The sequence below is a fragment of the Stigmatopora argus genome, chromosome 4 (assembly GCF_051989625.1).
Source record: "Stigmatopora argus isolate UIUO_Sarg chromosome 4, RoL_Sarg_1.0, whole genome shotgun sequence".
NCBI lineage: Eukaryota > Metazoa > Chordata > Actinopteri > Syngnathiformes > Syngnathidae > Stigmatopora > Stigmatopora argus.
This window is the reverse complement of record NC_135390.1, coordinates 21,547,650-21,564,514: the sequence shown is the minus strand read 5'-3', so window position 1 is coordinate 21,564,514 and position 16,865 is coordinate 21,547,650. Positions and strand designations below refer to the sequence as shown.

The following is a 16,865-nucleotide window of genomic DNA, read 5'->3' as shown; positions in this document are numbered from 1 at the left end:
TGACTTAAGCGTGATTGTCAAACAAAATGGCCGTTCCCATTGAAATTTTATGGAAAACATCTTTAATGGAGACCTCGGTCATATACAACTATTAGTACAGCTGTTTTGTTTGGTTTCCTTCTTCTGTGGAGCCAGAAGAGCACCTGTACAAACAAAAACCACCACCACCACCAACACATACTTGGACAGCTTGGACGTCCCGTTTTTCTTCGACCCTCTACTTGTAGAACTCGTGTTCCTGCTCGTCTTTCTTGATCACCGTCTTGTACGCCTTCTCAAAGTCTTTGGCCAGGACGATGTAGCGGTTCTCGCGGACGGCCAACATGCCGGCCTGACGGCGAAGAAACCCGTGTTAGAATCCGCCGTTACCGAAGTTGGGTCGGCGGTCGGGACGCTCGTTCGCTTGCTTACCTCCTGGCAGATGGAGTTGATGTCGGCACCGGAAATCTTGTCTGGCCGGGCTACGTCTGTGAAAGCGGTTAAGGCAAACGGGCTAGGATTTCTATGACCGTGGGATCGGGTACTCGGGCGTTTTTGGTCGGGCGGGCGTTTTTGGTCGGGCGGACGCTTTGGTCGAGCGGACGTCTTGGTCGAGCGGACGTTTTGGTCGAGCGGACGTTTTGGTCGCCGGGTTGTTACTGTTGAAACCAGCTCTCAAAATTATAATCATGAGAGTTTAATATCTAAATGTCTAATATCAAAATATCAACAGTAAACTCTAGGTCATAATTTGGCAGCAAGCGAACCCGGCGACCAAACGTCCGCTCGACCAAACGTCCGCTCGACCAAACGTCCGCTCGACCAAACGTCCGGTCACGGCGGGATGGACTTGGGCGTCACTTTGGGTGAAGGATACAGTCTTCGAGGTCCACTTCTTCGGAGAGGTTCATTTTGCTGGTGATGGTGGAGAAGATGAGGCGCTTCTGCCGCCGATCGGGCAGCGGGAATTCGATTTTTCGGTCCAGGCGGCCGGGACGCAGCAGCGCCGGGTCCAGCGTGTCCGCCCTGTTGGTGGCCATGATCACCTGGGACAGATTGGACAGATGAGGATGTTTATTTTTGTGGTCTCGTGACTCGAAAGAGAACGGAATGATAAACTGAATCAAGGCAAAAAAAACCACTAAATATAACGAGATTGAAAAATCCAAAACACTTGCAATTTTTATTGATACCGAGGGCAGGGCATTTTCATATGCTTTATTAATTTTTAGACATTAATAAATCATTTCCTTATAATGTATCTGTTTTGTGTGTTTCCTAACATCTTTCATCCAAAATTGGGACATTTTGGCCCATTTTAAAGGGTTCAGTTGGACATTGTGTGAGGACCGTGGAATCAATGAGGGAATTTACATATAAAGTACACCTCTACTTACGAAATTTTCAACTTACAAAAAAAATTCTGGAACCGATCAATTTCGTAAGTAGAGGTACGACTGTATATGTAAATAAACAATATACTAAATATATTTAGTCCCTTGTGTCGATTGAAGATAAACGATGACATGCTAGAGACACACACACACACAAACTAGACGCACGCATACTAGACGCACGCACGCATACTAGACGCACGCACGCATACTAGACGCACGCGCGTCCTCAGATGGGACCCACCTTGACATTGACATTCTGGTCGAAACCATCCATCTGATTAAGCAACTCCAGCAAAATCCTCTGCACTTCTCTGTCGGCTGGAGATGCAAAACGACCAACCACGTGAGGAAGGCTCCTTCTTTTTCACTCCCAGATACGGCCGCTCCTTCGACATTACCTCCGGTTTGCGCGTCAAAGCGCTTGGTGGCGATGGCGTCGATCTCGTCGATGAAGATGATGGCGGGGGCGTTCTCCTTGGCCAGGCGGAAGACGTCCCGCACCATGCGGGGCCCCTCGCCCAGGTACTTCTGGACGAACTCGGATCCCACCACGCGGATGAACGCCGCTGTCGGGGGGGACGGGGCGGGGTCGTCACGCTTTTGGGGGGGATTCGCCAGTGACGACTTTGTTTCGATGGGCGTACCTGTGGTGTGGTGCGCCACGGCCTTGGCCAGCATGGTCTTGCCGCATCCCGGAGGTCCGTACATGAGGACTCCTCGCGGCGGGTCGATGCCAATCTGTGGGAAAATGGCCGCCCCCATTGAGTTTCTTTACTTTGGAGGACAACAAGGGTGTCGACACGAGGTTTGGTTGGTTGGCTGGTTAAAATTCTAGCGCCCATGTCAAAATAAAATCGTTTCATTCTGTATGTACAGTATGAGTGACAACTTCTCATTTCCATACCTGTCAACCTCTGCCGATAACTGCCCTTATAAATGATTATGATTCCCCTTACAAACCCCCAAAAAACCTTACAAACACTGTACGACTCGTACGAAGATGATGGCGGGGGCGTACAAGGTTTTTTGGTTATTCCGAGCTTTTTATATATATATTTTTTTAGATTTTACAAAATGATTTTTGAACTAAAAACACAGAAAAATGGATTAAAAAAATGACAATTATTGATTTAAAAGGGGGGAAAATCAGGAAATTTAATATACATCTATACTCTTCATTTTAATTTGATCCTAAAACAAATTCACTCATGATTGACTTTCCCGGGCCACACAAAATGATGCGGCGGGCCAGATTTGGCCCCCGGGCCGCCACTTTGACACGTATGTTAGAGAAAAATAAGCACCAAAATGACTGTTTCCCAATTGACATCTTGTAATAGTATAATCTCTCATTTAACATTGCTCATATTTTGATTTTAACCTTGTAACAGTTCTATTTGAATCTGGTTCTATTCCTATTCATTTTCTCTGAATATTACATTGTGCAATTTCCCGTGGCACAATGCTTGGGAAATACTGCCCTAGAGGACCGCCATTTGACACCCGCATAGTTTTTTGTGTGTGTGTGTGTGTGTGTGTGACCTGTTTGTAGAGCTCAAAATGCGTGAGCGGAAGCTCCACGGCCTCCCGGACTTCCTGCTTCTGGATGTCCATCCCTCCGATGTCGGCGTACATGACGTCTGGTTTCTGATCTGGAGTCACAAACGGCATTGCGGACAAATCCATCAACACGGAGGGATACTTTCATTCCCCCCCCCAATGAAACCCATTTTTTACTCCACGGCTTCTTGTGTGGGTTTTTTTTTTTTTTGGGGGGGGGGGGGGGGGGGGGGGGTGAAGCTTCTATTTCCTCCTCACATTTATTTGGGTAGTTTCACCAATTGCCAGCGTGGCCACTTTTAAATACGCCAAATGGATGCTTCCTCTATCAAACGAGCAGTGCTGCTTTGTTTTCACGTCCACGTTTCCACTTCCTGTTTTGATGGACTTCCCTTTCAGGTCAATAGGACTCTGTCCCGAGCAATATCCGTTTGAAAATGGAGGGTGTCAGCGGGTTAGCTTTCGTTGGCGAGCGCGTAAAAGCTGATTTATGTAGACTGCAGACGTCTGCATTTCGGTGAAAGGTGGCGTGCTCTTATTTTGAAATGTTCAACAGTAAGCTGTAAACTCGGTACATCAAGTGGACCTTTGCCCCGCCCTCGCGGATGTGGAACAATAGAGGGTTTTTTTATGGTTTGGCTTGTTTACAAATGCTGTAATAGGCCTTGGAGAAGACTGCCGTTAGCTCAAAGCAAGCTAAAGTGGTTAGCATAGCATCTCGGGTGGGTCCTCCCTCTTGTATAGAGTTTGCATGTTCTCCCCGGGCTTACGTGGATTTTCTCTGGGTGCTCCAGTTTCCTCCCACTTCCCCAGAACATTCATGCTAGGCTAATTGTAGGCTAATTAGTCAGCAGCTACAATCTATATATACAGTGGTAGCTCGACCTACGATCAGCTCGTGGTACGACGAAAATTTCGATCGAATAATTCGCCTGCGATACGATCAAAATTTCGAGATGCGACCAAGCCAGGTGGCCATGACATGAGAGGCTGTTTATCATTGTAGCGCACTGTCTTTTTTTGCCGCATCTCTTTCGTGTATAACAGATATCTACGAGCACTGAACGGTTTATTCAGACGAGTTTTGACCAGGAAACGCACAACGCGCATGTGCGGGCAAAAATAGGGCTTTCTGGGTAATGAAGTATACTCGTGCACACAACACCGCCCAATTTTAGTTATATTAAACACATTTTATTACTATTAAACCACTAGTTGTGTTACTTTGTTAATAGATGGCGAATTCAAAGAAATCAAACATTTTTTCCAATCCAATATCCCGTTTTTGGTGTTTTTTCAGAGGGTTGGAATGAATTAATTTGTTTTTAATTAATTTCAATGGGAAACGTTCGCTCGAGTTACTGTATAAACACAATACGGGATGAATAAAGTTATCTAATCTAATCAACATGATTATAAATGTTCATTCATAAGTGATGTCCCTCATCAAACAAATCAATATCTCATCTTGTCACTGGCTATGAATGATTCATCTCCTTGGACCATGCGATTGGCTAGCCACCACCTGGTGCCCGTCGTTAGCTGGGATGAGCTCCAGCACCCTCCGCGACCCTTGTGAGGACAAGCGGTCCAGAAAACGAAGAAGCGAATGCAGCTATAAGTCGCATACGTTAATGTTACCGCTCCCTTTTTAACTCCCCGTGCGATAAATGGATTTATTCCCCATCACCACAGGCTTCCTAATTGGGCGGCCACTGGAGCTAACCGGATTTCAATTGACGGCCACGCGATCGGCGTCCAGTCATTAAAAGGGGGCGGCGACCGCACGATACCTGAGGTGAGCATCATGATGCTGCTGTCGGCCTCGGGGGGCAGGACATCCACGAGGGCATTGCTGTGTTTGTGCAACGCCACCGAGGCGTTGGGCTTCAGCAGCTCCCGGTCGATGGTGCTCAAGATGCGAACGTAGTAGTTGGACCCTGAGGGACGGACGGCCACAAAGTCAGCAAAAGGTGGAGGCGGAGCGCCGGCATTTTGGTCTAACGCTCGGTCTACCGGTGGTGGATCCCACGATGGCGGTGTTCTGGTCCACCGCCTCCAGGAACTGTCCGATGACGAGGGGGATGCTCTGGATCCGCTTCACCTCCTCCTGCGCGTGGAGGAACTCTTTCTTCAGGTTCTTCTGCTCGTCCTTGATGTATTCTTCCTGCACTTCCAGGAACTCCAGCTCCTGCTGGAGCTTCTGTAATGGAAAAAGCTTATTTTCTCGCATATTAGCCGCCTCCACGTGGAAGCCGTACCCTTAAAATGGTTGAATTTGACAATTTCCCTCGTATAAGCCGCCCCCTGATTCACAATTTTCACATCCATGTTCATGGTTTTTATAGAGAGTACAAATGTGTTACTTTGAAAGGAAAATCTTATTTCTTATTTCTGAGATTCTGTATGTATTCAAAGGATCGTCTGTTGCCTGCACGTAGACAAATTCAAAAAGGAAGTCAGGTGAGCAGTACAACCAGAAAGTGTGTCCGTAGCTGTCTCGTTTGTCATCGCTAGGTAAGGTGGCGGCGCCCTGAGCGACCAATGGTAGGCACAAGTGTTTTTTTTTTCACTTCTCATGCAAGATGCGTTTTTTTTTTCTTTCTTGAATTTCATTCATAGACGTCAAAATAAATTTTGTCTAGCGTTTAATGTGTTTATCCTTTATCTATTTTGAAACAAATGACCGTATCGGCCGCATTGTCTTGCGTTATGGCCTTTCGTCTTGGTCACCTTGCAGTTTCGTGCATGTCAAGTCTAATTTGTGCGCATATAAGCCGTACCCTCGATTCAGTCTTGATTTTTTTAAGCGACAAGTCGGGAGAAAAATACTACATCTTGGACCTGGAGAAAAAAAATCAATGATTCCCTGACCTTGTATCGGCTGTAAAGGTCCTCCAGGTCTTCTGGTTCTGGCGCCAGGAAGGACAGACCAGTTTGCGGACGCGAGTTGGAGATTGTCGGCATTTCCTCCTGTCAATCAAAAAAAAAAATGGAATGGTTTAGAAAATCCGCTATTCACTCAATGTTAAATAATAGGTTACCGGCTAAATAGCCCCTGGGACTATTTGACCGGTTACCGGCTAAGGAGCCACTGTCTATTATTTTCATACCACTTGAGATTATAAATTCACTTGACCCCCAACTGATTATCGGAAAACTAGTTATGTTATGTTTACATACACGCTTTAACCGGAGAAAAATGCGTATGTTTATTTTTACTTAATAGCTGCCATTGCCATTTCAATGTCTATCTCATTATTCTACGTATTTATTTTTTTAGATAGGGCATAGTATGATTATAGAGAGGAAAGACTAAGAGAAAAACCTATTACGAATAAATTCCATTTTATGTTCTTTCAATACAAAACTCCGTTAAACGAGAATACATTTTTCGGCATTAAAAACAAACCTAGCATGGTTAGCCTCATTTGATAGCGTGGAAGAATAAAGTAAATGTCACTTTTTTTAGATATATTATTCATTCTTCACCACAAATACACCTTCGAAACAATTTATTTCAAACTGTGACCTTTGTGTTTGAGTGAACATATTACAGAATGGGCAAAAAGTACGATGCTAACGTTAGCGGCTAACTTGCGTGACATAGCATTTATGTACACAGAATGAATTGCCAGCTTTACGTATTCGACAGTGTTTAAAGGGCATTGAGACAATGCGGAAAGGCAACCCTAAAATCAAAAGATGGTGTCGAGTATTGTCTTAATGTGTATAAAACAACTAGGAGGTTTAGTTAACGGCTACAATATAAGTAAGACAAATTTCCCTTTACATACCGGGCTCTTTTCAACAGCCATGATGTCCTCCATGTTGGATTCTGACAGTGCCGCTTGGACGTCGTGACGTAGTAAGTTATCTCAAAGGGGATTGTGGGTAAAGTAGTTTTGACTCGAGCTATTATTAAAAATAAACACAAAACGGCCGGAATATTAATGGCAATCTAAATTCAATTTCTGTCTTTTTTGTAGCAATCGCGTTTCTACAAAAAGGTGTTCGTTGTTTTTATTATTTAAACAAAATCACGGAGTTTTCACGTAAAATGAATGTGGGTTGTTTCTAACACATTTGTCTAAACTTGGGCAAAAACCAAAAAAGTGGTCGTTCATTATGCAAAAAAAGAACTTTTGACCGAATTTGTGCAAAGGGTTAAAGTCTCGTTTTTATATGATCTTTTCCACCCTCTAGCGGTCCTCGTGCGCAATTGCACAAGAAACAATGACGATAATAGACGTCCAATATTCGAACTCGGTTCAAAGTTCAAACAAACAAACAGGCTAAACGGGTGAGAATTATACTCCCGTTAAACGTAAAATAAATACATTAAAATCAGAAAATAGAATAAACAAACATTCAGACTATATTATTTTGAAAGCAGTGGTGTGCCGTCAGGGCCTTCAATGCCTTCTCTGCTGGCCTAAGACATATCTGAATCACAGACTGATGTTAATTATATTTTGTCCATGAATACTTATTAAATAATTCCAAATTGTCTGTTAGCTTCCTTTCATTGCTTTCCCCTGTGGTTGCACTGCTTCCAGGTGTGTGTTTTCATATTTAAGCATTTAACCAATCACATTTCAGCCATTATTTGTTGCCAGGGTGGTATGTGGTTATTACTGATGATTTTTTTGATGTGTCGCAAGCTGTAGCTGCAGTAGAGGTTTTATAGCCATAAAATAGTTTTTGCTGAAGGCGTCAGCTGAAAATTCACGGACCGCCACTGTTTGAAAGACACTGTAAAATCCAGCAGGAAAAAATTGCATAAAAACAACTTTTTAAAAAAAGCTGATGCTCAGGAACGCCACCAAATCCAAATCCTTGTTGCCATGCCAACAGGCTGACAACTCTCCATCATCCTCCTCCTCCTCCTCCCCCCCTCCACGTTGCATCACATTACCCCCCCCCCCCCCCACCAATGGACCAGGCGACCTCCCTCCCTCCTCCCCCACACGTCCAAAAGATACCTCGGCACAACATCCGTCGTCACCGCGGGCACATCACGACCGCTGGCCAGCCGCCGGATCTCCCCGGCGTCCCATCAGAAATGAATCTGGACTTTTTTCGACGTGGACGGGCCCAACTATGAAACATGGCAAGTGGAGAAGATAGATTCACCACATAAAGGATATTTTTGCAAAAATATTCATTTGGATTGTCAACAAGATTTAGATTTTTTTGGGGAGTTACTTGGACACTTTAAGGCTGTTTAGGAAGATCTGAAAACTTGGAAATTCACAGTTTCATCTTTTAATTTGCTGTTATTTTGATCATTTTAAGGTATCGCCACTTGGTGGATTTTTTTTTTGCATTTGGCATTTTGGTGGATTTTTGAGGGGGTCATATTCAGTTTTTTTTGTACCACGGAAGCAAAGGTTAAAGTATTATTTCGTTGCAGTTTTTTTCTTCTTTTTTTTGCTGAAAAAACTCACCTAATCGCTGTTTTTGACCAAACAAATGAGTAAAAGGCATCATCAAAACTAGGAATTATGATTTTTTTTAAAAGGATTTTTCCTGTTTTTGCTGAAGAATGAAGTGAAATGAAGTGTTTTAATGAGACAAAAGTATTTTTTTGCCATCACGGGATTATTTGAAAGTGATTTGAGGAGTTTTATACCAACAAAAGTAGTGGGGTGCTATTTTTTGGTATCAATTTGAATCTATTTTGGAGCACAAAAAAAGAGGAAAACCAAGGAACAAAGAATCACTATTGTGGTATTTCAGTTGGCAATGCATTCTGGGTAGTCAACTCATATGTTCCTTCTCGGAATCCAACAAAAAAAACAAATAAGAAAGTCGGAAGAGGATGGTCCAAGTGGTCCCTCATAAATAGTGGAGCAGAGGCTGAAAGACGATACTGGGACGGATTCTGGTGTAACTGGACGCCGTCCCTTGTCTCCAGTTTGGGGAGGGGACCACTGGTTGTCTCTTTTTGGTTCTCATGTGTGTGGACGCCAGATAAAAAAAAACATGGCAGAAGTCCCCGCGACGCTGGTGCTGTCCGTCCTCATCGTGGGTCTTCGAGGTAAGACCTTCCTAATTTTGCTCATCATTATTTGGGAATCGAATTGGATTTTTTGGGGGGTGCGTCCATCCACTTTGTCAGGGTTACGCTTTGTTTTGGTGGGATGTAATGTTGGGATGACCCAAAAAAGTTAGAATTGGGGTTTTTTGGTGGCAATTTGGCAGATTATGAGCCAAAATGGACGATATTTTTAGACATATCTGACCCACGTCATGGTAATTAATGAAAGTGATCGCAGGGGGTTGGTTTGGTCACTGCGCAGGGGGGGGGGGGGCAGCCATTTTGGTTCAAAGGAACCACTTAAAGCAGGGGTGTCAAACTTGTAGTTTCAATTTCTATTTTTATTTCTTTTAATTAGGCTGCCGAAATTAATCGATTAATGAATTGACGGCTTCGGGCTGATTGATAGATCGTTTTTGGACATTAAAATGTGTACAAATATTCTTTTCGAGACGTTTAATAGCAAATATTTGCTTGTAGTGGATTTTTTTACATTTATTTACATTATTTTTAATTAGAAAAGAGGACAAATATTGAATCTAGATGATGTTTTAACCTTTTGTTATTTAAAAAGAGTAACTATTGCATTTTTAAAAATCTATATTTCATACCTGTCAACCTCTGCCGATAACTGCCCTTATAAATGATTATGATTCCCCTTACAAACCCCCCAAAAACCTTACAAACACCGTACGATTAAATACATTTAATTAATTAATTAAAAAATAAAAATCCACACCTGGGAAAAATACGTCTCATAACAGGACACCCCAAAAAAATCTCAGGTTTTCACGCGATAGTCGTTTTGAACCTAAACAATTTTTTTTGTGTCGCCCCAATTAACGAAGGACGCCATTTTGACGACGTGAAGCAAAAATAGAAGAAAACTTTGAGGCGGCGCGCGGGTGGCGCTTGATCTCATTTTAAGCCGAAGGATTTTTTTGATTTGATGCCATGCATTAGGAGAGATTATCTTCGACATCCAGCTGCTGCTATTTGTCTTATTACTGCTGCCACATTAGGAAAGTTATAAAAATAAATTCATAAACAAATAAAAGTCGCCCCATCGAACGGACGGACGGACGGACGGAAAAAAATCCTCGCTCGAGACTCCAACATTGGGTTTCGAATCCAAAACTTTGCGGTGCATTGCTTGGCTCGAAGGACGGCAAAAAAGGGGAAGGCGGGGCTTAAGAATAAGCTTGTGATGATGTCACAACGAGCGGAGGATTCCAAGTTTTTTTTGGCTTTGGAATTTTGGACTGGAATTCACTTCTTGATTAAAAATCGGTGAATTAGAAAATGGCGTCGGTTAAAACATAAAAAAAATAAAAATAAAATGAAATGGGTGAAGATTCATTAAAAAAAATAATGGAAAGCTCCAATTTGCATTCAAATGTAGAAAACCACTAACAATAAAAATATATTTACACACACAAATACTATATATTCATTCATTTTGTGTACCACTTACCTTCACAATGGTCATTGGGGGTGCTGGAGCCTATCCCAGACAACCCTAAATGAGAATCACAGGGCAGAAAGAGACAAAAAACTCATCAGTAATAGTTAAGGATATTTTTAGCATACAATTAGCCTAGCATGTATGTTTTTGGGATGCGTGAAGAAAACCGGAGTACCCGGAGAAAACCCACGCGAACATGCAAACTCCACACAGGAAGTTTTGAACCCGGGATTGAACCCTCGATCTCAAAACTGCGAGCCCGCCGGACTAACCACTCAACCACTGTGCAGCCATGTATATTTTCTCCCAGATGGCAAAAAAATGCATACTAGGCTAATCATATGCTAAATTGTCCGTGGATATGAGAATTTTGGCTTGTTGTGCCTTGGTGCCCTGCGATTGGCCGGCCACCTCGTTAGCTGGGATAGGCTCCAACACCCCCTGCGACCCTTGTGAGGATAAGCGGCTCATAAAATGAATGAATGAATTTGACTTTTTTTCTTGACTTGAAAATAGAAGAAAAGTAGTTAGCCGTCGTCGATAGCGGGATTGAAAGTGCCATGGATTTTATGTTCTATCGGCACGGGTGACGTACACACCCACACAAATACAGTGTGTGTGTGTGTGTGTGTGTGTGTGTGTGTGTGTGTGTGTGTGGGTGTGTGTGTGTGTGTGGGTGTTCAAGGACAAACGGATATTAATAATGCAGCTCACGTAGAGGCCATCTTGGCCAAGATGGAGTCGCCATGGAAGAGAATACGTCGGCCGCTCGGTGACCTCGCTAATTAAAGCCGCCATGAATCAAAATGGCCGCCGGTCACGGGGTCTCCAAAGCGACGAGGGGCCACTCAAACGTCAGCTCAATCATCTCGTTGTTCTCGTTAAAAGCTTCGGGCTAACTCGGGATTTGTTCATGTGGTTGGAATTTCCTGTTTGTGGCCACACTCTCTAATTATTCTCTTTTTTTTTAAATGTCAGAGTACAAACGAAGCATTGGAAACGGCAAAAAAAAAAAGTGGAATCTGATTGGCCTCTTGCTGTGATTGGATTTTGAAGTGATTTATGAGGGGGAAATAACTGAAACATTTCATTCACGGTGTCAAACTAGCAATCGTTCAAATATAACATAAATATTCTCACGGATTTAAACGGCTGTTTAGATTCACGTGAGATTGGATTGGGTGGTTGTTGTTGGGCAGATTTAAAAAATTCAGGGGTGAAATTGTCCAAATGGCACCTTGTTGCTAGGCAGATTTAAAAAATTCAGGTGTGAAATTGCCCAAATGGCACCTTGTTGCTAGGCAGATTACAATGGCTTTCATCACAACCACCATAAAAAAAATATTCAATGAAACACAAACAGTTAAAATTGTGAATTGTAGGAATAATGGTTTTGCGATATAAACGTAAACATTTAAATAATAATAAGCATATACTGTCATACATCACATGTTTTTGAAACATGCTAGTTAAGTCATTAGGTTAGTAAAAGAATAAAGGTATGTCTACTCATCAAAATGATTGGTACATTTGTTTTGATTTACAAATGACTCAAAACTGTAAAGTAAAATAATAAGTAAAATAAGTAAAAATAAGTAAAATAATACAAAATAATACAAAAAAAACATTTTGCATATATTTCTTCCCTGATTCTGATGACATGTTTTCTAATGGCTTCGTGTTGCTAGGCAGATTACTAAGGGCTCCTTAAAAAAAGTGTCCAAAAAGACAGCAAATTTGGTCCGCGTAAAATATCTTATGATTAAAAAAAAAAGAAAGGCAAACCATTTGTGTCTTTTGCGTGTCCTAAAATATGATTTGATTGAAACGATTAGCGAGTTAGCGCACGACAAATTCCAGAACACCTCTTGCGTAATCTGACCGAGTCGCGGATGATGTAACGTGTTGACATTTTTATGAAGCGGCGTGCTTTTGACATTCGGGCGAGTCAGCACGCAAACGTTTGTTGACATTGAGCCGAGATGTCGCCCATGAAACGGGGACGGACGCACGGACGGATTCGATCCCCGCGACCGCGGCGTCGTGGCGCCGTGGCGCCGTGGAGGTCCACGAGAGTTCAAATGTTGCCATATGATTATTTATTTTTTTAATGCTTTTGTTCAGCGGCCACGTGCGCGGCCGCGTGCGTGGAGGTGGACTCGGAAACGGAGGCGGTGGCCCACCGCGGCTTCAAGCTGGGCTGCATTTCGTGCAAGAGGAGGGGCGAGGTCACGGCCACGGCCAGCGTGGCCTGGTTCTTCAAGGCCGCGCACGATCACGACTTCTACAAGGTCGGACGCAAATTCCACTTTCCCACGTTCAATTTTGGCGGCTGCACTGCATCGGGGGATTTTTTTCTGAGGGAATTTTCCTAGTTCAAAGTTCATAAAACAGTGACAATCCACCTCTTGCTACTAGGACTGAGGCAAGGCTGGGTTTTAGCTAACAGCTAGCAAGTAGGCTAGCAAGAGAATGTGATTGAAAAATGTTGTATGACTCGTAGGCCAAGTCAAAATATAAAAAATAGCTTTTATTTATCTTTTATTTATTTTTAAAATGAGGTTTTAGCTCATGGCTAGCAATAAAATGTGACTGAATACTGTAGTATAAGTCACAGGCACAGCCAAACTATGAAAAAAAATGTGACTTATAGTCTGGAAAATATGCTACTTTGGAGAGTTGGAGGTTTAACAAGGCTAGCAGCTTTTAGCTAATAGCTAGCAAGAGAATGCGACTGAAAAATGTTGTATGACTCCTAGGACCAGTCAAAATATAAAAGAATAGCTTTTATTTATTTATAAAATTAGCTTTTAGCTAATAGCTAGCAATAAAATGTGACTGAATACTGTAGTATAAGTCACAGGCACAGCCAAACTATGAAAAAAATGTGACTTATAGTCTGGAAAATATGCTACTTTGGAGAGTTGGTGGTTTAACAAGCCTAGCAGCTTTTAGCTAATCGCTAGCAAGAGAATGCGAATGAAAATTGTAGTATGTTGACAGCCAATTGCGTTTAGCTAACAGCTAGCAAACTGCAAGAAAACGCAACAGAAAATACGGTACTTTGGAGAGTTGGTGGTTTAACCGCCCAGCTATTTTTTAGCTAATAGCTAGCAAGAGATTGCGACTGAAAACTGTAGTATAAGTCACAGGTGCAGCCAAACTATGAAAAAAGTGTGACTTATAGCCTGGAAAATACGGTACTTTAAAGAGTTGATGCATTAACAACGCTATCCATACAAATTTTGACAACCAAGCCCAGCTACTTTTAGCTAACAGCTAGCAAACTGCAAGCTAGCAAGCGAATGCAGCTCAAAACTGTGATACAAATCACAGGCCCAATCCAACTACAAAAAAGACCAACTTATACTGTGGGAAACACGATACTATTATTATTTTTAAATAAAACTCCATTTTGATGTTGAAATCCCCCAGATTTACGACTTTGAGGAGCATCTGGGCTCCATCACGGACGAGCGCTTCGAGTCGCGCGTGGAATGGCGCGGCAGCACGTCGACGCGGGACCTGCAGGACGCTTCCATCTACGTGGCCAACGTGACCTTTGACGACGCGGGAACGTACGCGTGCATCTTCTACCGCGTGCTATTCTACAACGACTACACTTTCCACACCCACATTCGCAAGACCATCAATTTGCGCGTGGTGCCTAAAAGTACGGCGTTTTTTTTAAACCGGGTTCAACGCTGGGAATCATGACTCACCCGTCTTTTTCTTCCGGACAGAAACGCGGGGGTGGGCGTCCATCTTGTCGGAGGTGATGATGTACGTGTCCATCGTGGGCCTGCAACTGTGGCTGTTGGTGGAGATGGTCTACTGTTACAGGAAGATCTCGGCGGCGGGCGAGGAGGCCTTGAGAGAGAACGCGTAAGTCCAAAAGGTTTTTTTTTAAGGTAACATTAGCCGATAGGTCGTAGTCCTCTTTCCTTTTTTTTTTTATTCCCGACATACTTTTTGAACATTAAAGTATGTTTTTTGCCTTTAGCTCTTATCTTCAGCATTCTTCTATGGAGGACCAGGAGTGGCCAAAAATTTGAAAAAAAAAGTTAAATGACATAAATTACGAATATGACTTGATCTTGAAAATGTGTCATTCAATTTATTTAAAAATTAAATTATAATTTTTAATTTACATTTTTTTAAATTATTATTTTAATTTACTTTTTTTTAAATTAATATCTTTTTAATTAATTATTTTTAAAAGTTGAAAAAAAGTAAAATGACAAAATAAGAATGACTTGATCTTGAAAATGTGTCATTCAAATTGTTTTTAAATTATTATTATTTTTTTAATTTACATTTTTCAAAATTATTATTATTATTTATTTTAATTTCCTTTTTTATTAAAATTAATATTAGTATTATTTTTCATTTTAAAAAATAATAATTATTATTATAATTATTATAATTAATTATTTAGCCTCACAGTTCTGAGATTGAGAATTTATTTGGGCATGCACAGCTTTTCTAGGGGTACCCCAGTTTCCTCCCACATCCCAAAAACATGCATGCTAGGCTAGCTGGTTGAACACTAAATTGATATGACAGGTAATGACATAATTTAAAATAAATGTAGGGCGCCCCTTGGTGGTCGGATGACTAGCCCATTAGCCTCACATTTCTGAGTTTGTGATCTTGCGTGGGTTTTCCCCGGGTACTCCAGTTTCCTCCCACATCCCAAAAACATGCATGCTAGGCTAGCTAGTTAAACACTCTAAATTGCTTTATCGTATGACAGGAAAAAACTATTTTTAAAAATAAAAGTAGGGCGCCTCCTGGTGGTCGGGTGACCACCCCATTAGCCTCACATTTCTGAGATTGTGCTCCTGCATGGGTTTTCTCCGGGTACTCCAGTTTCCTCCCACATCCCAAAAACATACGCGCTAAGCTAGCTAGCTAACAATCTAAACCGCCCTTAAGCTACAATTGTATGTCCTTTGTCTCCTTAAACCCTGCGATTGGCTGGCCACCCATTCGGGGTGTCCCCCGCCTGGTGCCCATAGTCAGATGGGATGGGCTCCGGCACCCCCCATGACCTTGTGAGGATAAGCATTATGGAAAATAAGTGAATGAATGAAATTTGGCCCTCCTAATATGACTCTTGATTGAAATTTGGCACTCTGCTGAGTCAAAACAGATTGTTTTTGACTCTCGCCCTCTCTTCCTCTTCCTCCTCATCTTCCTCTTCCTCTTCCTCTTACCTACCAGGGCCGAGTATTTAGCCATAGCGCCCGAAAACAAAGACAACTGCGCCGCTGTGCAGGTGGAAGAGTAGTTAACCCACTTGGTACGTTCCAACCCACGCCGACCCTCCCGCTCTCAAAAACGGACGGAAAATTGAACAAATATCATAATCATGGACTTTTTTTGCTGCCTTGTTATTCTATTTATTTATTTATTTTTACCTCAGAGTGAGCAAGTACTGGCGCAGAAACGGCTTCTCGCATCCGCCTTCGGAACCGCCATCCCCCCCGAGGCAGCGCGCCGAGGCGGAAGGGGGTGACGAAGCACCGGCGGACCAATCGACGACGAGGGACACTGTTACAAAAGAAAAAGCTCAATATGAGTTATGGATACAATCATAAAAATATATCTACAGCCCCTCCAAAATAAGCTTAAAAGTAACAAACTGAAAAGGCAAGTCACAATTAGAGATGATTTCACTGACCACTAGAGGGCCGTGTCTAGATTCAGGAGATAAAAAGTACAGAGGTTTTTTTTTTTAAAGTCCAAATTATATTAAATAGATATCATAAAAACAATGTACTCACCTATTGCGGACGGTCTTGGAACCTTTAAACTGCAAAAAATGAGGGATTACTGTAATTGGAAACTCACATATTTGTGACATTATTAAAGTTTGATGATATTTACAGTACTTTAAAAAAGTACTACTATTACAACAATGTAGTTTTTACTGGGATACTAATTAAAAATACATTTGTTTACATTTTTAACTAATTTGTACTTCAAAATTGTTATTAAACCCCATTTTAACAGCTTTCTGAATTCCTAAAAATGTATTATTTACATCCATTATTATGTACGATTGACAAAAATAATCATTTTTTTAACATACAGTATATTTTTTTATATTTGTTGGTTGAATTTGGAAGTCTAGAGGACATTTTTGGAGGAATATGTTTGAACCAACAATAAAATGAGTTTTGAATAACATTTTCAAAGTGTTTCCTTCATTCCAACTTTTGTTTAATAATGACAATATTTTACAAATACAGAAACATTTAATATTTACATCCCTTTTTAAAAAAATGTAATTACGTAAACGCTCAAAAACTGGCAAAAATATATTTTTTTAAATTCATTAAGTGGAAAATAACTTATTTTTTGTTCATCGGAAATTTAACAATATTTATTTATTAAATAAATTATACTACACAGC

The 16,865-nt window shown here is 41.7% G+C and overlaps 2 protein-coding genes across 3 annotated transcripts; one reads left to right on the top strand and one right to left on the bottom strand.

Moving 5' to 3' along the window:
- Positions 1-39: 39 nt before the first annotated feature.
- On the bottom strand, positions 40-6,887 carry psmc4 (proteasome 26S subunit, ATPase 4). The gene is made up of 11 exons (XM_077597758.1): positions 6,734-6,887; positions 5,811-5,909; positions 4,953-5,139; positions 4,730-4,876; positions 2,919-3,028; positions 2,021-2,114; positions 1,775-1,942; positions 1,618-1,694; positions 857-1,025; positions 412-467; positions 40-331 (listed from the first exon to the last, which is right to left on the bottom strand). Exons 1-11 carry the CDS (start codon positions 6,764-6,766, stop codon positions 218-220), a joined length of 1,254 nt encoding a protein of 417 aa, XP_077453884.1. The 5' UTR covers positions 6,767-6,887; the 3' UTR covers positions 40-217.
- Positions 6,888-7,927: 1,040 nt separating this feature from the next.
- On the top strand, positions 7,928-16,637 carry LOC144073613 (sodium channel regulatory subunit beta-1-like). 2 transcript variants are annotated; one of them, XM_077599596.1, is made up of 6 exons: positions 7,928-8,979; positions 12,569-12,735; positions 13,880-14,117; positions 14,188-14,329; positions 15,671-15,749; positions 15,873-16,017. In XM_077599596.1, exons 1-5 carry the CDS (start codon positions 8,925-8,927, stop codon positions 15,735-15,737), a joined length of 669 nt encoding a protein of 222 aa, XP_077455722.1. In that variant the 5' UTR covers positions 7,928-8,924; the 3' UTR covers positions 15,738-15,749; positions 15,873-16,017. The 2 variants fall into 2 exon arrangements, with proteins under 2 accessions (XP_077455722.1, XP_077455721.1); XM_077599595.1 differs by lacking the exon at positions 15,671-15,749 and having other exon boundaries at positions 15,873-16,637.
- The last annotated feature ends 228 nt before the right edge of the window (positions 16,638-16,865 follow it).